We start from the raw sequence: 24,850 nt of genomic DNA, 5'->3' as shown, positions 1-24,850 counted from the left end.
TACTCCCAGAAATAAAGACTGCTACACATTCCCATAGACACACAATAACACTCCTATATATATATATGCACAGCTACATATACATAATATATGCGCCCTTCCAGCACCTGTAGCATAGCAGAGTTCTCATTGGTGAAGGCTTCCTAGCATTGTGTACACAAGCTAGCCTCATCATTGAAACTCTGGTTCAGGACTGACAAATGGTAATGAGGTCGACAGGTGCACAGAGTGCTGGCAAACACTGGTCGTCAACCAGCCTCCTCACACGCAACAAATAAAGGCATGATCATGACCATGATGCAGACCAGGTCACCAGCAATTCAGGGCATAGAAAGATATGCCTGAGACTCACACATACACTGATCAGCCACAACATTAAAACTACTTGTATAATATTGTGTAGGTCCACCTACTGCTGCCAAAAGAGCTCTGATGTGTCGATGCATGGACTCCACAAGTACTCTGAAAGTGTCATGTGGTATCTGGCACCAAGACATTAGCAGCAGATCCTTTAAGTCCTGCAAGTTGCAAAGGGTGGGCAATCTTCTTCTATTGCTCCATGGTCCAGTTCTGACACTGGCATCCCCATTGATGGCACTTTTGATGGTGGACAGGGATCATTGTGGACCGGTCTGCAGCTATGCAACTTCATGTGCAGCAAACTGTGATGCACTGTGTGTTCTGACACCTTTCTATAATGGCCAGCATTAGATTTTTTCACAAGTTTAGTTACAATTGTTCTTCTTTGTGATCAGACTAGTCGGCTAGCCTTCCCTCACCACGTGCATCAGTGAGCCTTGACGCCAGTGATACCAGTTCACCATTATCTTTCTTGTCAGCACTTTTGGTTGTTACTAACCAATGCATACGAGAAACACCCCACAAGACTTGCCATTTTGGCAATGTTCTGACCCAGTCGTCTAGCCATCATTATTTGGCCATTGTCAAAGTCACTCAGACCTAACATATTCCACCTCCTGACAGATGCCATTGTAACAATGTAATCAACAATACAATAAACAATGCAATAAACAATACAATAAAAATAGGTTATTCACTTCACCTGTCAGTGATTTTAACGTTGTGGCCGATCAGTTTAACTCACAACCCACATTAAAGTATTAGAGTGGAAATGGCCATATCCTGATATCATCCATATTATAATAATAATAATAATATATATCGAGACAGTGATTATCGTTAGGGTTGTTACATTATTACCTTCCGAGGCAAACACAGAATTTCAAAACATTTATATATTTATTTCTAGTGTTTCTTTTTTGTTTGTTTGTTTTTAATAAATAAATACTAAAAACTCATCATAATAATAATTAACACAGATTGACTCCAATTTCACTTATTACATTCACAATATTCAATTAACAAATTTGTCTCATTTGGTAACATCCATGGCCTCTTTAATAAACTGCATTTCATGTAGCTTAGCTGGAGTGTTTTGCCGTGTTCCCAAATGTTCCTCATATGATATTTCACATTTCATTTAAATAATAAAAGTTCAGCAAACCAAAAAAGATCCAATTCAGGAGGAATTTTCTGCTTGAATAGACTTTACACCAACATTGGAATAATATTTCCACACTTGCTATGTTCAACCATTGTGAGAAATCTCATTTGAGGCAAAGTGTTAGATATTTGTAGAAGATTATGATATCACATCAACCGTGCTCAATTAATTCTGTTACCAGTTTAGTTTGGTTTAACAGACGATTATATTGTAACTTGGGTTGTCATTAAATCATGAATATATCCCTAATATGTATGTACATTTAATTGTGTATAGCTTTATCTTTCTTTGTGCTTGAGAAGTTCTTGCCTGCAATCAACTTGTAGGGAACTTTTCTACCACAAGTGAATCAGGCTAGGTTCCATCTCATTGGTTCACCAAAATAAAGAATGTGTACCTCATAAGGCGGGTAGGAATCTGGAATAAAAATCATTTATGCAGTGCATAATATTTGTGATTACACTCTCAAGCTAAATTGTTGATGGAAAGAAGGACCAAGTACCATGGACAAAAAACTGCTACTGTGGTTCAGATGCCATACAGATTTTTATTTTCGTTTTGCTTTTTACAGTGTAAAACGTAGTAATTGTTACATGGTATGGGGAGGTGACCTCTCACCCGGCTCCCAGAGGTCCAGCCGCAGCAATGTAGACGTTGAAATTGGGTGCCTTGTTGACTTAGCGGCTGGGCTGTTGTCCTTCACTACTAATGGAAAAGACCTCGGAACTTGCTACCAGGTATGTACTTCAGGTTTCTTCTTTTCGTTTTCATGTCTTTTTGCTAAACACCCTTTGAACAGTATATATCCGTATTCTACTCTATATGTGCTTATGTGCTAAAAAATGGCTGTTTGACGTGTTAATTATACATATTCTTGTTTTAATCCTCAAATTCAGATTACAATCCTAGATGTCTTGTTGGACATTCCCGACCTAAAATATCCTTACACATAATCTCTGCAGCTCTGGTGAAATTACCTGTCCTGTACACATCTTCCAAAAATGTCCCTTTTCAGGACAACCTTATTTGATTTGATGCAAATCCCTCACTCCCACTCTGATGTTCTGCTCTTCTAGGGGTTTAGAACCTGTTGATATGTACGAACAATAAAGCTCACAGAAATATGCTCAACATGCATTCCACATTTCTAGTTTAAAATAGTATAATAAATTCTTGAAGTTCACATATATTAGCAATAATCTATATGTGAATTGTATAAGTAGCTATTAAGAAATCATAATGTAATTTAAATAAATCGCCCTACTCCCAGGAACAATCTCAACAATACCTCCTATGTCTAGACAGGTTCTAATTAACATAGGGGCTAGTAGAGCTGAAGCTCCAGAGTCACACACTGCTTGACTTTTTCATTTATTTATTTTTCATGTATTCTTGTTTTGTGATTGTAAGCACTCAGAGCCATATTCACACTGTGTGGCCTGGAATGCATAGATAATGTCATAGCACTATAAGAAACAGAATCCATAACACAAGGTAACTTTGGCACAGTATGTGCAAGTTTGTATCTGACTTATAGGAGGGGGCATCTCTGCTCCATGCCCACTGCGCACTGTCTATCTGTGCTCTATATGTGATAGCATGGATCCCATTCTATTACCTATATTCAGTAACCCTTTGTAGCCCTTGCTCTCCCAGCGGATTTCTCTCAGACTTGGCCTGCTTGCGAAGATGGATTTTATATGCTTGATATTTCCAGTTTATAAATGCACACAGGAGTGGTTTTATAAATGGAGGCAAATCTAGTAGCAGATGGAGGCCAGGTCTGTGATTTATTTGTTTTTTAACCTGAAGCCATTGGAAATTAGGTCCACTGGAATTTTCACCTTCAAGCTATGAAATCTGTAATCCAGCACTGTAGCTTGCAGAAGAAACCTTTTTTTCTATTATTTGAAAAGTTGGAAGATATGATTTAGTACAGTTTAGTACAACTGACTTTGTAGATTTATTTACTTACCCAAAGAGTAGGTCCTATTTGAGTTTTAGACAGCCATTACACAATCTCATTTAAAAAGCAAGGTAAGAAGATGTCTGTAAATGTAAGAGTCACAAATGAAAGATTTAGCTTTCAAAAGCTTTGCTCTACGCTGTGGGTTATTAATCGTTTTAAATGTTTTTGAATGGAAGTGATACATACTTTAAATGTATGTTTGAGTCCTGTTGTTCGTCATGCTTATTTTAACATCCTTGAGCATAATCCTATTAAGGATATCTTTAAACAAGTGTTTAACAGAGTTGATCCACAAAACAATATCAAATCATTGGTATTGCTTATGTCAAGCATGGATAAGCCAGGACAACCTGTTGTTTTTCAATTACATTTCCATTAGTGTGAATTACTCTTTTCTGCTTAATGTAGTTTTTTTATCAAAATAAATCCATATCGCCTAAGCAAGTCAAAACGCTGACTTTTGATGGAGTTTATAGAATAAATCTACTATGGTGCCCACATCTGCAAATACATGGATAGGTCATTTTGTGTATTCCTCATACACTGTACAATATATTTAGTTACATAGTTACATAGCTGAAAAGAGACTTGCGTCCATCAAGTTCAGCCTTCCTCACATATGCTTTTGCTGTTGATCCAAAAGAAGGCAAAAAACCCAGTCTGAAGCGCTTCCAATTTTGCAACAAACTAGGAAAAAAATCCTTCTTGACCCCAAACTAGCAGTCAGATGTCTCCTTGGATCAAGCAGCTATTAGCCCACTAATTAGAAATTGTATCCCTGTATGTTATGTTTTTGCAAGTATTTATCCAATTGCAATTTAAACATCTGTATAGACTCTGACAAAACCACCTCTTCCGGCAATGAATTCCATATCCTTATTGCTCTTACTGTAAAAAAACATTTTCTTTGCCTTAGATGAAATCTCCTTTCTTCAAGCCTAAATGTGTGACCTTGTGTCCCATGTATAGCCCTGTTTATGAATAGATTTCCAGATAATGGTTTGTACTGACCCCGAATATATTTGTATAATGTTATCATATCCCCTCTAAGGCGCCGTTTTTCCAAACTGAAGAGCTTTACATTTTTTAACCTTTCTTCATAACTAAAATGCTCCATTCCTTTTATCAATTTTGTAGCTCGTCTCTGCACTTTTTCTAGTGCCATGATATCCTTCTTTAGAACAGGTGCCCAAAATTGCACAGCATATTCAAGGTGTGGTCTTACCAGCGATTTATAAAGAGGCAAAATTATATTTTCATCTCGAGAATTTATGCCCCTATTTATACATGACAAAACCTTACTGGCCGTAGCAACTGCAGATTGACATTGCATATTGCTACCTAATTTGTTGTCTATAACAATTCCCAAATCCTTCTCGTGTGTGGTTATCCCTAGTTCACTACCATTTAGGGTGTAAATTGCTTGTCTTGCTACCTTTTGCTGTAATTCATATCATCTTGAAATTTTCTTTTATAAAACATAGATACATAGTAATCCCATGACAAAATGTAATCTGGCATAATAAGAAAGCCTAGGAGTTCATGTAGGCATTTTGTACAGCTCTGGTCCTCTTTACATGTCATCACAACATCGGCCAATCATTGTTTATCAAGTTTTAGTTAGTCTTAATGTATCAGTCAACATTTAACCTGTCTACTATTGCGCATATGTCATGTGGATCTCTATTATCAATGAACTCGTACCTCAATAAAATAATAATTGACAAAATAAATCCATTTCTCGTTTCTTAGGTTGAACCGAACACCAAGCTGTTTCCAGCAGTCTTCCTGCAACCAACCAGCACAAATCTCTTTCAGTTCGAGCTTGGAAAATTAAAGGTATTCTAGATAACCTTCAAGTCCATGTTTAAGGATGGATAGATTAATGGTTACTGAAAGGAAACATACAATGCTTTTTATATTTACTATCATGAAGTGTACAATTATAGAAATAGCTGGATGGTGAAATAACAATATTCTTTGTACAGTTATTTATTTGTAAATGTGTCATAGCCAGTTCTACTGATGTTTTTCAAGATTAGAGTTAAAGGGACACTCTAGTCACCTGAACAACTTTAGCTTAATGAGGTTGTTCAGGTGAGAACTATAGCTCCCTGCAGCCTTTCTCATGTAAACACTGTATTTTCTGAGAAAATACAGTGTTTACATTGAAAGCTAGGAACACCTCCAGTTGCAGTCACTCAGAGTGAACCAGAGGGACTTCTGAGTTGATGGAGGCATTATATGCCTCCATCCACTCAGATCTGCTGTGCACGAGCATCCTGTGATTCAGTATCTCCTCCCACTGCATGCAGACACTGAACTTTCCTGATAGAGATTCATTGATTCAATTCATCTCTATGAGGAGATGCTGATTGGCCAGGGTTGTGTTTGAATCATGCTGGCTCTGCCCCTGATCTGCCTCATCGTCAGTCTCAGCCAATTCTATGGGGAAGCACTGTGATTGGATCAGTCTATCACATGTCAGCAGACTACTTGTTTTTCCTGAGTCTAACAGCATGCAGATTTACAACTTCTGGCTTGAATACAGTAAGACTTTTACTATATTTATGGAGGCATGAGGGGCCCAGGGGGGCTTGATGGTCGTGTTAACACTATAGGGTCAGGAATACATGTAGTTATATAGTGTCCCTTTAATTAAAAAATTCAATATCTACAATTGCAGATTGTTGGGTGACTGAACAATCCAGTATGATTTAAAAAAAAAAAAAAAAAAGGTTTAACCAATTTGATCAATGAGTGCTCAGAAAGTAGTTTTGTTTACAAAAAATATTTTGGCACTGTTCTAAATGTGTTGATCTGTTGCCTAAATCAGTAGATCATAATGATCATAATGAAGTCACCTGAAATGCCCTGTCCCATGGCAAACTCAGGCCACACCATCTAAAACAAAAAGTGATTCTGTCTGACTGTTTGAAATATTCGACACTGTGAAATAAAATTGTGAGGGCTTCCAAAACAGTTGAAGATTGACATTAGAAGAAATTGGCTGGAAAAAAAACCTGTAGATCCTTTATCTACAAAATATTTTGATTGGAAAAAAGGTTAAAAGGCACCAAACTAGAAAATTCTAGTATGAGTTTTTCATTTTCCTACTTTAGCATTATGCTTTTTCGGTAGAGATGCTGGTATTGGATGTATTCATCTAGCTTTACAGTTACTTTTTTATTTGGTTACAGAATACAATGCCCCTTTCTGCTGCAATATTTAAAAGTGAGGAAAAGAACCCAGTGCCACAGTGCCCTCCTCGCTTGGATGTGCAAACCATCACTCCGGTTCTTTGGAGCCGCATGCCAAACATCTTCTTAAAGGTTGATACAGAGCGTGTGAGTGAGCGTCATGGCTGGGTGGTACAGTGTCTGGAACCTTTGCAGATGATGGCCTTACACATACCCGAGGAAAACAGGTATATCTTTGATTAATATATCAGTTTCTTGTTTGTCTTTGCTCTCTGTTTGCTTATTTTTATTGGTCAAAAGTGTTTGCACTTTAACTGGAAATATATAAGGCATACAGACACAAAGTTGTGAAGCAAGGAGAGATCACCTCTGACCTTCCAACTTTTCCATGCGTCCAACATTTTTATGTAGCTAGCATAAATAAGGCTGAATATCAATATCTTGGAAGTGTTATAGGTTAAAAAGGCCCAGCAGAGCTCATACAGGTAAGATAGTGTACACCCTAACAAATTCATACTAGCACGGGTGACTGACATGGATCTAAGTCTTTCAAACAGTGGGATTAAGGATGTTTGATGATTAAAAATATACTACCAAAAGGTCAGGCAGTTGGCTTTCGGAACTATGCACAACCGGATTCTAGACAAGGAAAAAACTTTGCCATGTGGTTAGCACAATGTAAAGTTGTGACCATGCAGTCTACATACAGTCTTGGTTGGGGCCGTGGGGACTCTTTTGAAGTTTTCCTGACATAAATTAAGTTATGTAGCTGAATGATACACATGTATGCAATTCTGTAACATAACTGGTTCTTAATTTCAACTGCTTCTATTATTCAATTAATCTTTGGTCAGATTCTGTGACCATGGGGTATTAGCCCCATTAATGATCAGTGGTCAATAGATACAATTATAGTGTCAGTAGCTCTGAGAGTTGCTTTTAGTCACTCTGAATATTTGGGTGGTAGCAGGAAAATACTCACTCGTATATGAAAAAACAATCCAGAATGCACAGCAGGCATCTTAAAAACTTTGGCCTCCCAGATGTTGCTGAACTACAACTCCCATGGTTCTCTGACCATCTATTTCATTCACAGAATTCTGGGAGTTGTAGGCTGTTTGCATCAGGAGGCCATATTTTGAGATCCCTGGTTTACAGGAAACGTGCTGTTGGACATTTTTTTTATGACAAAAGCTGTATATTTCAAATAGCATGTATTGCATATTGTATTGTTCTTTTTTTCATGTAGAGATATTTACTCATATAGTGTGGAACAAGGTGATCATACGTGAGAAAATAATGTGTGTTTGAAATTCTGTAAAATGCTGGTAATCTGACACAGTTCCAAACATATGAAGTATGCATAGATATATACATACATACATTTTACAATATTTTTATATTACTTTAATAAGGGAGTCTTGGACCAAACTCTATCTCTGTGTTATTTTAATAAGATATTTTAGCCAGTTTTGCCTGCAGTTCCAGACTCTAATTTTCTTCTCATTATGTTCAAGGTGCATTGATATATTGGAGCTCTCTGAGCAGGAAGACCTGATGAAGTTTCATTATCACACCCTGAAACTATACTGTGCTGTATGTGCGCTGGGCAATAATCGTGTAGCGCATGCATTGTGTAGCCACGTGGATCAGTCACAGCTTCTCTACACTATCGATAACCAGTACCTGCCAGGTTTACTGAGGTCAGGCTTCTATGACCTGCTCATTAGCATCTACCTAGAGTCTGCCAAAGAAGGCAAACTCACGATGAACAATGAGTTTATCATTCCTATCACTGATGAGACTCGGCAGATCGAACTCTATCCTGATGAATCCAAGAGGCATGGACTGCCGGGTGTTGGCCGCAGTACCTGTTTGAAATCCGACCTCCACTTTACAATACCTTGTTTTTTATTGGTTGGTGAAGAACGGCAGCAGCATGGTCCAGAGATTCCAGTGGACATCTTGAAGTCCAAAGCCATTGGGATGCTGACCGAAGCTGTGCAGAGCAGTGGGGATCACATACGAGACCCTGTAGGGGGCAAAGCAGAATTCCAGTTCGTGCCAGTGCTCAAGCTTATTGCTACGTTGCTAATTATGGGTGTGTTTGAGGATGAGGATGTCCAGCAGATCCTTCTGCTTATTGATCCAAATGTTTTTGGTGATCATAAAGAAGAGGAAGAAGAAGATAGATGTGAGAAAGAGGAAGTTGCACAAGATGAAGAAAAGGCTGTGGAAGCTGGTGAAAAGGCTACAAGAGATGCCAACGCTCCTGTAAAAGGTTTGCTACAGACACGGCTCCCGGAGTCTGTCAAACTCCAGGTAAATGTGCCATTTAATTTAATTTAATATGTGTCATAAACATATCTCAATTACAGTTCAATATAGAAAGAAAAGAAGGGACCAAAGAGAGTCCCTGAGGTGGAGAGTTATAATGAAAAAATGGGGAGTCCCTACCTTTAATAATCCTAATGGGAGAAAACAAACAATAGGGAAAGAATAGGACAGGTAAAACAAGGGTAAGGGGTAATGCCGGTAGAAAATAGTATCACAGGTCCCCCTTGAAATAAGGAGGTAGCCTAACTATATATATATCCTCAGCTTACTAGGCTTCCCCTTAGCCCATGTGACGGGATCTAAGATGGTAGGTGAAACTTGCTGCGAACGGAGGAGCAGTAAAGGGAAAAATCCTCTATCAGGGGACACACACAAGGTCCCAATGTAAACCTTAACAGGACTAGTAGGTGAAGAGGACTGACCCTAAATACCTCGGCACTATATGAGGAGCACTAGTGCCTACTGTGACCAGAGTCCCTATAGCTCCCCCAGACAAGACCCTTGTAGTGCAGAGCAGCGAGAGACCCCTAAAAAGGGACACACAAGATCCCAAATTAATCTAAGCAGGAACGCTGAGAAAAGAGGTCTGACCCTAAATACCTCGGCACTATGTAGGAGCAGCTAGTGCCTACTATACCCAGAATCCCTGCCTGTCCAGATAGGTAAAAATAAATTAAATTAAGTTAATAAATCAAATCCATTAGTGCTACCAAGAGTGTGAAAAAAAGAAAATTAAGTCTAGCTCGACGCACGTTTCGGCGTGTCAGCACGCCGTCGTCAGGAGCAATGAACTGTTTAGATTCCCATTGCTGGTTTAAATACCTCTCAGTGTAATCGTTCCGTTAGTGTTGCCGGCTGTGTGTACCACGTGACCTGCACTTATTCGCTCGTAAATTGGCCCTACACAAATTTCATATGCATAAAAAAGAACTCAAAGCATCCAGCCTAGGCCTGACAATTAAGGATATGGACTGCCTGGATGCTTTAGTCGAACTTCTTGATTCCAATGACCCCAATGTCAGTGATATCCCAATCACCCACCTTACACCAAAGAGTCGCTTTACACCCCACATAAAGGACTATAAGAACATCACGGTCTTTTTGGAAATGGTGTGCAGGGCAATTGAAGAAGCTGAACTAGGGACTATGTGTATTGAATCTCTTGGCAACCTCACTAGGACAGAAAAAGTAGCACTAAAGGAACTCAAAGAAAATGATCAACTGGTGATCAAACCGTCAGACAAGGGCGGCAATGTGGTCCTGATGGATCACTCTAATTACATACGGATGGTACAGAAATTACTAGACGATAGGGAGACCTATCAAGTATTAAAACACGACCCTACAACTCAATTTCTTGCCGAAATTAAAACTATGTTGAATCAGGCCCTAACTGACGGTCTGATCACCAAAAACGAATTTGAGTTCATGCTAGTGAGACAACCAGTACTATCAACTTTTTATAGTTTACCTAAGGTCCATAAATCCCTAGACAACCCGTCGGGTAGACCGATCGTATCTGGATGTGGCAATTTGACCCAGAATCTTAGTATTTTTCTGGATAAGATCTTGTCACCCATTGTCTCTAGGTTGCCATCACATATAAGAGATACAAAACAAATGCTCAGTCACCTCAGGGACATCTCCATCCCAGACCAGGCACTACTATGCAGTCTGGATGTAGAGTCACTATATAGCTCTATACCCCATACACAGGGAATTAGCAACATAAGAACCATCCTGGAACAAGAGCTACAATCCCCGCCTGCATACATTGAACTCATTTCCAATATACTTAGAACAATCCTTACTAGGAACATTTTTCTGTTCAATGGTGTAGTCTACCAACAAATTAGGGGGACTGCGATGGGCACATCTTGTGCTCCATCGTATGCAAATCTATACCTAGGCACCTGGGAAAACTACATCAGGTCCGCCCCACATTTGAGCCATTTTATGACAATGGTCTTCTGTTGGAAACGCTATATAGATGACGTGCTCATTGTTTGGACCGGCACTGCACAAGACTTTCAAACCTTTGTCAACCTTCTAAACAGGAATGATCTTAATCTTAAATTCACCAGCGAGATAGGGGGTAAACGACTTAATTTTCTGGACATTACCATATCCATTTCCGAAGGGGGCATTGCAACAACCCTCTTCAGAAAGCAAACAGCTACTAATAGCCTTCTGAACTGGCATAGTCACCATCCTCGCCCCCTCAAAGCTGGCATACCAATAGGGCAATACCTAAGATTAAGGCGAAACTGTTCTTCTGTGGACGATTTCAAGATTAAAGCATGGGAACTCAGATGTGCCTTTAAGGACAAGGGTTACCCCAATAGGGTCTTGCGCAGGGCCTATAGCAGAGCAATCAGCACTGAACGCGAGTCCCTCTTGACTGACAATAAGACACAAGGGCAAGATCAGAAACTAATCCGCTGCATCGCTACCTATGATGCAGGATGGGATTTCATGATGAGCACCCTTAAGCGGTATTGGCCCATTCTGACTTCTGACTCTCAAATCAAACAGGTAGTCACCACTTTTCCCTCTGTGACGGCACGCAGGGGTAAAAATCTACGTGACACTCTGGTACAGAGCCATCTTGCCCCCTTAAAGAAAGGAGGGTACAATTACCTACCTAAGGGGACATACAGATGTGGACATTGCAGCGCATGTCAATTCATCAATGTAAAGTCTAAGAACTTTACAGACAGTAACAACAAGGAAACCTTTCCTGTACGCTCATTTTTTAACTGCAGGACAGAAGGGGTAATTTACCTACTCACCTGTTCATGCGGTATGAAATACGTGGGTAAAACGTTCAGACCCTTTAAATTGAGAATCAGGGAACACGTCAACTCAGTCAAAAGACACCTCGAAACTCCAATTTTACGTCATCTGAAGATCCATCATCAAAATTCAGCAAAGAAGCTAAAATTTATAGGGATTGAACATATCCCACAGACTCAACGGAAGGGGGATTGGGACACGAAATTAAGACAACGTGAATCCTATTGGATTTATAAACTCAAAACCCTCTCTCCGGCAGGTCTGAATGAGGGGTTTTCCTTTTCAGCCTTCCTCTAAATATTTTCTCAATCCTCCTCTCATTTCGGGATGTTCTAATAATGGTGATTCCCACCAGTCCTGTTATGGGACACAAATTCAGGCACTGTATATATTTTACACGTAAATTTTGTATATATTTTTACTTAGGGATGTTGTGTGTGCGTGTGCGTTTTTTTCCTTTATGGGTATACCTCTGTTACCATTTTTTGGTAACTTATTTCTGTGACCACGTTCATTCCATCTCGATAGATGGTACATCTTTGTTGCCATTATCAGGGAACTCACCTCTGTCCCATCTCCATAGACGGTACATAGGATTTACCCCCATGGTAGTGTTATTAAGGATGCATTTAGCACCATAAATACTCAGTACCCCTCTCATCCACAGTATAAATTGACCACCAATTGCAGCCTTTGGATTTATGTCGCAGGGGTTAAAATCACTCCTTCATCTGTTCCATTACGATTAACCACGGCTGATGCCGCGTCACATGACGCAACCAGTAATGGGGCAGGTCCGAAAGATGACAGACGGGCTGAGCACCAATGAACGGAAGCTCCACTTTCCCCCCCGTTTGACTAGAACCGCGTCAGATGACGCGGTTAGCAAGAGGAGGGACTGGAAATGAGTCAGACCAATTACTGCTGTGGGGAGGGACCAGCACCATGCACAGACCAATGAGTACCGAGGGAGTACGGCAGACCACGTGGTACACACAGCCGGCAACACTAACGGAACGATTACACTGAGAGGTATTTAAACCAGCATTGGGAATCTAAACAGTTCATTGCTCCTGACGACGGCGTGCTGACACGCCGAAACGCGCATCGAGCTAGACTTAATTTTCTTTTTTTCACACTCTTGGTAGCACTAATGGATTTGATTTATTAACTTCATTTAATTTATTTTTACCTATCTGGACAGGCAGGGATTCTGGGTATAGTAGGCACCAGCTGCTCCTACATAGTGCCGAGGTATTTAGGGTCAGACCTCTTTTCTCAGCGTTCCTGCTTAGATTAATTTGGGATCTTGTGTGTCCCTTTTTAGGGGTCTCTCGCTGCTCTGCACTACAAGGGTCTTGTCTGGGGTAGCTATAGGGACTCTGGTCACAGTAGGCACTAGTGCTCCTCATATAGTGCCGAGGTATTTAGGGTCAGTCCTCTTCACCTACTAGTCCTGTTAAGGTTTACATTGGGACCTTGTGTGTGTCCCCTGATAGAGGATTTTTCCCTTTACTGCTCCTCCGTTCGCAGCAAGTTTCACCTACCATCTTAGATCCCGTCACATGGGCTAAGGGGAAGCCTAGTAAGCTGAGGATATATATATAGTTAGGCTACCTCCTTATTTCAAGGGGGACCTGTGATACTATTTTCTACCGGCATTACCCCTTACCCTTGTTTTACCTGTCCTATTCTTTCCCTATTGTTTGTTTTCTCCCATTAGGATTATTAAAGGTAGGGACTCCCCATTTTTTCATTATAACTCTCCACCTCAGGGACTCTCTCTGGTCCCTTCTTTTCTTTCTATTTACTTACAAATAAGGGTTATTCCCTTCTGGGAGAGTTATTACAGGGCATTGTGACACTGATCCACCGGTCTTTATCCTGACCTCTGCATAAGTGCCACCATCTATACAGTTCAATATATGCTTTATTTTATCCTGTATATAAAGGCCTCGATTTGATAATCTTCATTAAGCTTTTTAATAATTTCATATTTTTTGATAAACTTTTTTGGAAAATGTTTTTTTACAAATATTTAAATATCGAAAAAATATATCCTAAATAATAATATATCAATACATTAAAAAATAATGAATACTTTTCAAATATTAAATTATTTCAAAAGTTCATCCAAAAATGTTAGATCAAGGCCATAATCACATATCTGTTTCCTAATATCAATGTTTTGTAATTTCCACAGTGTATACTGATCCTTTACTAACAATAATTAATATATTTTCAAAAACCAAACAAAATATGTATATCTCCATGTCATTAAGGGATGTCCCTTTATCTTCAACAGATGTGCGAGCTGCTCCATTATTTCTGTGACTGTGAACTGAAACACAGAGTTGAATCGATTGTTTCGTTCTCTGATAACTTTGTGTCAAAGCTACAGTACAATCAGAAATTCCGATACAATGAGCTGATGTTGGCAATGAACATGTCTGCTGCTCTAACTGCCAAGAAAACAAGGGAGTTCCGGTCACCTCCACAGGAGCAGGTCAGTACTGTGTACATGTATGTGTCATTGAAGATCCAGAGATACAATGAATCATTTCCACTCATTTTATCCTTTTGTTTCTAAAGATTAACATGCTTCTGAATTTCCATCTTCATGATGACTGTCCTTGTCCTGAGGAGATTCGGGATGAGCTCTACGAATTTCATGAAGATCTTCTCATGCATTGCGGTAATTGTACATAACAAAATCTCCTTGTAAAATCCTTATGCCACAAAATCTGTTTTCATTCATCATTGCACCTGTGCAATAAGTGACACCATTAAGTGGCATGCGGTAGAACATGCATGGCCATGATGTAGATTAATTTAGAAATAAACAAATATGTTTAAAGGGACACTCCAGGCACCCAGACCACTTCAGCTCATTGGAGTGGTCTGGGTGCCAACTCCCACTACCCTTAACCCTGCAAGTGTAATTATTGCAGTTTTTTTAAAACTGCAATATTTACCTTGCAGGGTTAAGTCCTCCCCTAGTGGCTGTCTATTAGACAGCCACTAGAGGACACTTCCTGCTTCATAGCACAGGTTTTCTGTGCTAGAGCGTCGCTGGACGTCCTCACGCTGTGTGAGGACCTCCAGCGTCGCTCTATTCCCCATAGGGAAGCATTGAAATTCATTTTCAATGCTTTCCTATGGGGTGCGCTAATGCGCATGCGCGGCATTGCCGCGCATGCGCATTAGGTCTCCTCGGCCGGCGGGCGAGATCAGTCTCGCCCACCGGCCGACGTAACCAGAAGGAGGAGCGGCGGGGGAGGAGGAAGCAGCGACGTGGGACCTGTCGCTGCCCCTGGTAAGTGACTGAAGGGGTTTTCACCCCTTCAGTAACCGGGGATTGGTGGGTGGGAGGGAGAGGGACCCTCCAGTGCCAGAAAAACGGATCGTTTTTCTGGCACTGGAGTTTCCCTTTAAATGTCTATCTGTTCCTGTCCAAATCTGAGATGATTAAATTGCGTATACGCAGAAGTAAGTTCACACTGACACATGGAGTTCAGGTTAAAAGCACTTCAGAAAATTTAATGGCATCTGGGCAAAAAACAGGCTTGCAGGCCCTTATAAGACCAAAATGACATCATCATTGAATATCAGATAATAACAAATAAACATCAGTAATTGGATTAAATGTTAAGTGGCTATGTCAATGTCCACCCATCAATATTATTAATTGGCTCAGGGATTTGAGTGACTAGTGGGGCACCCTCCTATCATGGGATGTCGTCTTTACTCGATGGGAGGGGGAATCTGGCGGCTAGCCATTTTGGGTAGTTAGTGATGTCAGACTCGTGATCAGGCTCAGGGTTCTTTTTATGAATAGAACATTTCATTAGTACAGTGTTCTCATGGCCTTCAGATTATACTATGTTGCAAATTACAGGAGATTCAGCAATTCCGGGGTTAGTCATGTCTTTATAGAAAATACAGTCTCTATTCATTATACTAAATGCTGTTAGGAAATTCTGTCATGTAATGTAGACAAAATGGAGGGTCTGTCATAATGTGAGGTTATGTGAGATTAAAATGGAGTTAGTACAATAATTCAATACAGGTGCAATAAAGATTTTTAAATAATTCTACATCAGCCAAAGGTGGTTTCGAAATGAAGGCTGACAAATTAAGATTGTGTTATGTTTTTATATAAGCGAGTATATCACTTGAAGTGTACCCTCAAAATTTACCATGTCAAAGTAGGTAAATGTTTTTTTTTTTTTCCTTTTAAAGTCTATCCCATCATTATATTTAGTAGTGTTCTGCATTTTAGATGGCTCTTGGAGTAACAAGTAGTGTCCTGTGTAAATGCTGTATTGCACTTAGATTTTCTAGAGTATACTAAAAGAAGCTAAATAACTATGATTACTCAACTTTCCACTAAAAGTTAACATGTACGTTGACAAGGCCTAAGAGAGCTTGTGTTAAGACACCATTCCATGTTTCACATCCCATCGGAGTCTTTATCGAGTTTGATAAGGGCTCCCTTGGGTGTCATGCACTTTGCATGCTGTCCAATAAATCTGCCTTAACACCACCTATATGTGCCTGGTCCAACTTGCTTCATGATTGAGATGTTGGAAATGGTCCACCTTGGTCTGGAGGCCCCACAGATTGAAAATTGTTAGTGAGTGCCACTCCACTTTATAAATGTTGTTCAAAACCAGTCCAAAATGTCTCCTTTAACCCCTTAAGGACCAAACTTCTGGAATAAAAGGGAATCATGACATGTCACACATGTCATGTGTCCTTAAGGGGTTAAATGTGTCTTTATACCTGTATAAAAAATGAATGCATGCTCATCTTAGTAATAATTCACTAGTGCTGTTTCACAATGAAAAACTAACACAGTAGATATTAAAAACAGTCACAATACAATACATAAATATGCCATCATGTGTAGAAAATAAAGTGAAATTGCTTTCTTCTCTTATTGGCTCAAGGTATTCCACTGGAGGAGGAGGAAGAAGAAGGGGAGGATACATCATGGACCGGTCGGCTCCGTTCCTTGGTATATAAAATTAAAGGACGGTCAAAGACAGAAGAAAACGATCCAGCAGAGGAGGAAGAGAAATCTCCTAGTAAGTAACATTGTTTAAGCTGCGTTGTGAAAGCGGAACAGGATACAGTATCTATTCTTTTTTTTTTTTCGTATACTTATAATGTGAAGGTATTTATTAATAAAGTACTGATGAATAATGTCCATCCAAGCTCTTTCATGTAGTTAGATGTCACAGAGTGTGTAAGAATAACTTGTCTGAGTATGGACATAGCTTGATAGGTTGTCCAGCAATGTACTATTGAGGAGCAGCTCATATGGTTTTCTACCTCATGTTCCTCTACAGATGACCTGTATTTTCACGATAGGCTATTCTTGTCATCAGTGAAATTCAGGCCCAAAATACCCCGTAAATAATCTCTTTCCAAAAAAGAGCACAGCCTCAAGTTGTGTGATTTTCAGCCAAGCACAGAGCAGTGATATATGGCTATATCCTTTCAGGCATCATTGGCATGGGGCCACGTTTGGGCATACCCATAATCCTGCATAGTATGATGAGTGCGTATATAGCTTGACAGATCATGAACCATAACTAGATAGCCACTGCAGTTATTGTTTTATTTCCTGCCATTATGGAGAAAACATTTCCAGATGCAAATCATCCTAATCCCCTAACTTATTCTCTCACACACATTTGTTTGATATCTCTACCTTGGATGCCTTATTTGAACCTCCCTCCCCATTCCCTTTTTTCTTTCCTTCCTATTGCGACAGTATTTCCTTTCTCTGAGTGACTACACTGCCACACTCCGTCAGCTTGATGATAATGGCACGGACTGCCACTGCTGAGACGTACAATATAATTCATTTATTAAAATAACTAGAAGCTTTTTAATCAGACCCGTTTAATTGGAATCTTAAGTCAATATTAATTGGACGCATTAGGCATCCTTGATATGACTAGTTTGCATTTGACAAATAATATTTAATGCAGGAAAGTCTCTGGGTCATTGTTATCCATTTATTCCCCGGGCTTTGGCTAGCTTGATAGTCCTTACACAGAGGTACAACGGAATGACGTGCAGTATTAATATGTCATATATATATATATATATATATATATATATATATATATATTACCTTGCGCCTCTGACATGACATTGGTTAATGGGATGAAGGGAAGTGTTTACAGTGATATAAGCCCCTTTACAACACCATGCCTGCTACCAAGGGTTATTGGTGACATGTTGCTGGATTCAGTAGGTTTAGAAGACATATGACACTTGTTAATCCTTTTCAATCTCTGCTAATATCCAAAAGTAAACTAAAATAAAAAATCACAGTAGCTTATTAAAGTGACATTAAGCCCTCCCAAACTCACTCTTTCACAGATCGTGATCTGCAGTCCGTATCAAGCACTAATTTTAAGCTCTGCTCTGGGAATCAGATTTCAATAACGCAAGACATTCACCATGACAAAATAGCGACTTGTTTATGGCAGTGCAAGGGGTTGCTACCACCTGTTGGTAGGCCTACAGAATCAGCAAAGAGATGACTTGGATACCATTTGCTAAGCTTGTACTTTTGGCTACATAATTCAGATGCTCCCAATAATTTTCTTTGAGGGCAGTCCGATTAACTAGGAATATTTTCTCCATTGCTCATAGACAGCCGTAAATATTTGTCATCAGCCATGCCAACTCTTTAAAATGATGGGCATGTAAAAATTGCATCCACACCCCCACCTTGCCTCTCCTCCTTCTCTCTTCCATGTTCCCTTCACTTAAAACCCATATAGAGTTCCACGTGGCTATGACAACACATCTCAACATCACCAATCACATTTTGCACCAGGTTGACATTCCTTTTGGAGTTATTTCTAAAGAATAATAGTGGTGCAGTGTTCCGAAAGTGGGGCAGTCACTATGGAAACCAGTGAAACATTGCTGTTTGATCTAATTTTAGAATGACTCCATGAATTGTTCTTTATAAATAACATACTTCACAAGTGGCCTCTATGTCCCTCATTTCCATCAGAATGTCCCTCTATTTTGGAAGCTGATATGTTTAGTGTGTCTAACAGAGCTCCGCAGCAATAATACTCCCATCAATGTGTCTTTAAACTACAAAAATGTGTTTAGAAATAAGTCTGTGTAAATAAGATACATTGTTTTGTTCTATATCACATTTTAGTTGAATAAACTTTTATAAGTAAGTCACCTGAAATGTATCAAAACAGCTACGTCACTGGCCACACCCCACACCCCGAAAATGAAAGTGTCTCTCTTTGTCTATTTGAAATTTGACATGGGAGGCATGAAATAAACCTCTGACCATGCCGCCGGACTATATAGACCTTCAGAATTATTTTTATTTTTTTTACATTTACATTTGTTTAGTTGAATGGCTAACACAATGCCTAGATCAGGGATAGGCAACCTTCGGCACTCCAGATGTTGTGGACTGCATCCCCCGTAATGCTCTAACACACCTAATGCTGGCAAAGCATCATGGGAGGTGTAGTCCAAAACATCTGCAGTGCCGAAGGTTGCCTATGCCTGGCCTAGATATACCACACCAGAACGCCCTTTTCACTGGTAAAGATTGGGGATTTTTCCTGGTAGCAGCGGAAAGAATATGACTGCTGTGAGAATTTCTTTATTTTTATCGGGATTAGAAAAGTATTAAGGTAGGAATTTAAAAAAAATGTACTTCAACTAATTTCATATCCACAGCTTTGCTTACCTTCATTTGCTTACTTTAAACATATCTGGCTAAAGAATAACATATTTTATTTGTCTCCCAATAATTTGGGAACTGTTGACATTTGATATGAGAAGTGCAAAAATCACTTTGTTTCAGCTTAGCTAGTTTGATGCTACACTTGCGACTTCCTATCAACCATTTATTTATTTATTTATTTTTCCGTCTATGAAATTTTTCCTTAAATTAGCAGAAGCAAAAGTGGTTAAATGATCAGGGTTTATTGAGTGGAGAGCTAATCTCCAGATATGAACAGCAGTGCTTAGCGCTATGAATATGAGACCACAAGTAAAAAAAAATGCTTCTGCACTACATTCCAACAGTCACTCACCTCTTGAGATTGTATCTTAACTCAAATTTCATTTATGACCGTCTGACAGGAAGCCCTGCCAACCAGTCTCAATGTGATGCTGACATCTAGTGGTAGACAGAGCACATTACAGGTGCCCATATATTTGTGTAAGGGACCCGCTTTCACATGTTGCATACCCATTCAGAAACTAAATTACATATATGTCATGCAGTATTAATAAATATATATATATCTGACTGTATAGTTCTGTTAATGAGATATTTTAATAACTACATTATTCATCTTAATTTGTAAAACTCAGTGAAGATTTTAGCTATAACGCGTGGGTTGGCAACCTTCTGCACTCCAGATGTTGTGGATTACATCTCCCATAAACCTCTTAAAGCCATAATGCTGGCAAAGCATCTTGGGTGATGTAGGTCACAAAATCTGGAGTGCCAAAGGTTGCCTACCCCTGTTCTAGAGTATTAATTGCTAGGGTTTCAACAGTTAATCACAATATATTGCCTAACTAAAGGGACACTGTAGTCACCAGAACCTCTACAGCTTTAGTGGTTCTGGTGTCTATAGCATGTCCCTTCAGATTCAGTAATGTAAATGCTGGCCTTTCAGAAAAAGGCAGTGTTTACTTTGCTGCCTAGTAATGCCTCTAGTGGCTGTCACTAAGACAGCCACCAGAGGTGCTTCCTTGTTTAAATTCAGTGCCTCCGCGCTCTGCATGAAGATGCTGAATGTTCCCCATAGAAAGGCATTGATTCAATGCAAGTCTATGAGAATATGCTGGTTGCTACAGTGCTGCATTTTGCCGTACATGCACAGTAGGCTCCCAATGCTTTCCTACAGAGAAACATCGGATTGTTTGAGATCATCCAGATTGATGATCTCAGCCATGGAGGTGAGTGATGGAGAAAATGCCTTTTAACTCCCTACTGAGGGGGTCCAGCAACCTAAATAGGTAGTCCAGCACTGTAGTGTTAGGAACACATGTTTGTATTCCTAACACTAGAGTGTTCCTTTAAGTTAAGAAGTAGGTGTATCTCTGAAACGTATAGGTAAGATTACATGTAGAAATCCACGCCTCCTTATCCTGCAGTTGGGTGTCTTCATCTTACCTCCGAGTCCTAGTCAATCATTGTTATAAGTGCTGTCCCTTCACCTTACAGTCAGCCTAGAGAGAAGAGGAGAAATTAAACAGTGTTTCTGCTTCTCCCTTGTTATACAAGTTTGCCCTGGTCTTGCCTTAGGTTAGGATCTATTTGTTAAACATAATATTAAAAATCCTGGGATGTAAAAGTTCTCCTTTAAACATAGAAGTATCCATATATTTAATAAATATGTGTTCGTCAGGTGTTGAGCTAAATATAGAAATCCAAACCTCATTATCCTGCTTTTGAGTGCTTCCCGAGCTCCTGTCAATCATTCTTATAAGCTCTGTCCTTTGCACCTGGCAGTCAACAGAGTGAAAGCATACAGAGATGCCAAGAAATGTAACAATGTTTCTCATTCACATTCGTAATGCTTGTACCATCGCCACTTGAATGCGCTGTTATTAAAGGGTTACTTATACCCTTTATTAAAAGTTATTTTTTTCCCTTACTTGGAAACCAGTGCCGGGCAAAACTACCAGCGCTGCCTTCCATGCAGCCAGGCGACAACAACAAGGGCCTTGCATGATCCAATCAAAGACTTCTCATGCACGCAATCTGAGCCGGCGAGGAGAGGATACAAAACATGCACTATTGAGGGCATAGAGAGGTGGGAGGGAGAAAAATGCTTCCCTTGCAGGCACTGCCTGCAAGAGAGAAGCTCTAAATGTCAGTTGCCAGCTTGCAATTCGCACTGAAGATGGATGTATTTTTTGCACAGAATCTACATTTTTGGATTCACAGAGCTCCAGTCCGACAAAGTCACATGTGCCGTAGGTTTTATGAGTGCTTAGCAAAACACTGCAGATTACACTGTATGTGCAGAGTTTCAAACAGAAACACTGCATGTACATATTCCCACCACCATGACCCCACTTCAAATCATTCAGTGATATTTTATTCTTATGCCTGTTTTATGCCACTTGATTTAATTGGTAACAAAATATAAATGACTAATTATTATATAAAACATGCAGCGATTAGTATTATAACACTCACTATTTCAGAGTTGTAATTGTATGCATTTTATGTGAAATGTGCCTTACGTCTGTGGAATTGTGGTAATACCCTAAATTTATTAGGATATAACTTGTCTTACAATGTTGACAAATGCAAGGACTGTTGTTAGACTGCAATTTATAGTAATCTGTGGCAAATGTTAGGCCAGAACACAGCTATAGAAACAGATGTTCTGAATGTTGTCACATTTCAGATGAGTAAAGATATACACTTGCTTCTAGTAGAATTACAGAATAACCCTGATAGAAAGGTAAAAAATAAACTGTGAAAAAATCTGCTCGAACCAAGGCCTCAATTTCAAATTGTTGGATACGTTTTCCAGATGATTTAATATTTGTGGACAAACTATTACAATTATTTAATATGATGCAAAAATATTTGTATTTTTTAATAGTATTTTGACATGTTGATATATTTTTATATGTTTGATCTATTTTTCATTATTTTAATATGGTCGAAAAATAATTTTAAAAGTTCATCCAAAATTATTAAATCGTTTGAAAAGCTTAGCCAACAATATTAAATTGAGGCCAAAGTGCAAAAGAGGATTTTTGAAGTCCTACAACAGGCCAAATGCAAGAATGAGAAGAGAGAGAATCATAGGCAGTCAGGAAAGCATATCCAGCAGATGATGCATCCTAGAGATCAATCCAGATGGCAAAAGGGAAAGGTCTAGTTTGTTAGTAACAACATTCCTGGACAATTCAGCAAGTATGTTTGAATCAGAGCTTTTTACAGGACATTCCACCATGGTTCCAAAAGTCTGGAGTGCGGATTTGATTATCTTGTCTATTTTTGCCATCACAGATGATGCACAGCAAAGAATGGGATACGCTCATTTTCTCTATCTTTTTTGCTGCAATGCATTTGCTTAGGCTTTCTCTAAGTTAAAAGGGTAATCTAGATGTGTACCCCATGCTCACTGAAGGCCCAAAGAAGGCCGAAACGATTTCCGGGATTGCTGTATCTTTTGTTCAGAGAGGACTTGCCAGCATTTTGGATCTGGACTGCCTTTATGGGTTTTATCAATCTGATATGTAAATGGTCATGGGTACTCTCTGTAATGGCACAAGTGAGCAAAAATAGACCTGAGTGGGGACTAACTGAAGAGTAAACTATTGAATTTCTATAAACTTTTGCCTATTTTCAGAGTTCTCATATTCTCTGTTTTTGTTGCAATGGCATACACTCAGCCTTGATGCACCACCAGATGGATCTTCAATGACCTGAGATTGTACACACATTCTACAATCCATTGCTTGAAAAGAATGTTTCTAATGGTGCATTCCTATGGTTCTATGCTCACTTGAGTTTGCTATATTCTGTTAACCTACTGGGTTCTTGCTGACCACCTAAAAATTATACAGAAGTCTGCCAGGTTGCAAATGACAGAACTGATATGCTAAAACAATAATCTCTAACTTACACAAAAAATGTGGACTTCTATTTTCTTTATGCTTACTTCTATAGGGTGGTGCTACCATGAATAATGTTTAGACGTGTCATCTGGTAGGATTTTGCTAATTGCTACAAATGTTTAAAATACAAAACAGAACAAAGTTCCAAACTGGGTATAATCACATTATAATAGAGACATTTTACTTGATCTGGGAAATTACATTAGCAAAAAAATATATATTTTTTTCTATTGGTACTTTTAATACAAATGTATATGTTAAGGGTGACAACTAGATAACTTTAACAATGATTAACATGGTGATGACTCTACCAGTTATTCTGCAGGACAAAAACATGATGGAGGGTTTGTTGTTATTCTGAAACGTTGATGTGTATTAAAACATTTTTACTATTGAGGCAATATTGCTTTTTATTATCATTATTATCGTTACATTTTAACAAGATTAACCCAATGTATTTTTATTTCTTAAATCCTTCACCCCCTCACCCCCCCCAAGCTACACTGAAGGAACTCATATCACAGACCATGGTGCGTTGGGCTCAAGAAGATCACATCCAGGATCCAGAACTAGTGCGCATCATGTTTAGCCTCCTGCGTCGGCAGTATGACAGCATTGGAGAGCTATTACAAGCCATGAGAAAAACCTATACCATCAGTGCAGCCTCCGTGGAAGACACTATTAACCTGCTGGCATCTCTGGGGCAAATACGCTCCTTGCTCAGTGTTCGGATGGGCAAAGAGGAGGAAATGTTAATGATTGATGGCCTGGGGTAAGGAATAGAAATGCTAATTCTTACTTTAGCTGTTGGCTTTGAAAATGCTTAGACTGTAACTACCTAAAAGTCTGGTTATAAAAGTGTCAAAGGTTTTATAATATGTCGTGCAATATTACACACCTATGACAAAAACAATATAAAATGGAATCTGGCAAACATCAATAAGTGATATATTATAACATTATCACATTTAAAGAGGCACTATAGTCACCAATACAACCTTAGCTTAATGGAGCAGTTTTAGTCTACACTGCGTGCAGAATTATTAGGCAAATGAGTATTTTGACCACATCATCCTCTTTATGCATGTTGTCTTACTCCAAGCTGTATAGGCTCGAAAGCCTACTACCAATTAAGCATATTAGGTGATGTGCATCTCTGTAATGAGAAGGGGTGTGGTCTAATGACATCAACACCCTATATCAGGTGTGCATAATTATTAGGCAACCTCCTTTCCTTTGGCAAAATGGGTCAAAAGAAGGACTTGACAGGCTCAGAAAAGTTAAAAATAGTGAGATATCTTGCAGAGGGATGCAGCACTCTTAAAATTGCAAAGCTTCTGAAGCGTGATCATCGAA

The 24,850-nt window shown here is 39.2% G+C and overlaps 1 protein-coding gene across 4 annotated transcripts in view; it reads left to right on the top strand.

Annotated features, from left to right (window-relative positions):
* RYR3 (ryanodine receptor 3) overlaps window positions 1–24,850 on the top strand; it is a 477,900-nt gene that overhangs the window by 250,951 nt on the left and 202,099 nt on the right. For all 4 annotated transcript variants that reach the window (XM_063439165.1, XM_063439168.1, XM_063439167.1 and 1 more), the window contains exons 32-39: window positions 2,097–2,262; window positions 5,247–5,333; window positions 6,695–6,921; window positions 8,212–9,016; window positions 14,133–14,333; window positions 14,420–14,522; window positions 16,780–16,917; window positions 23,993–24,266. In XM_063439165.1, coding sequence (XP_063295235.1) covers window positions 2,097–2,262; window positions 5,247–5,333; window positions 6,695–6,921; window positions 8,212–9,016; window positions 14,133–14,333; window positions 14,420–14,522; window positions 16,780–16,917; window positions 23,993–24,266 — 2,001 coding nt within the window. The remainder of the gene's footprint in view (window positions 1–2,096; window positions 2,263–5,246; window positions 5,334–6,694; window positions 6,922–8,211; window positions 9,017–14,132; window positions 14,334–14,419; window positions 14,523–16,779; window positions 16,918–23,992; window positions 24,267–24,850) is intronic.

Source organism: Pelobates fuscus, chromosome 13, assembly GCF_036172605.1.
Source record: "Pelobates fuscus isolate aPelFus1 chromosome 13, aPelFus1.pri, whole genome shotgun sequence".
Taxonomy (NCBI): Eukaryota; Metazoa; Chordata; class Amphibia; order Anura; family Pelobatidae; genus Pelobates; species Pelobates fuscus.
This window is presented reverse-complemented; position numbering and strand designations above follow the sequence as displayed.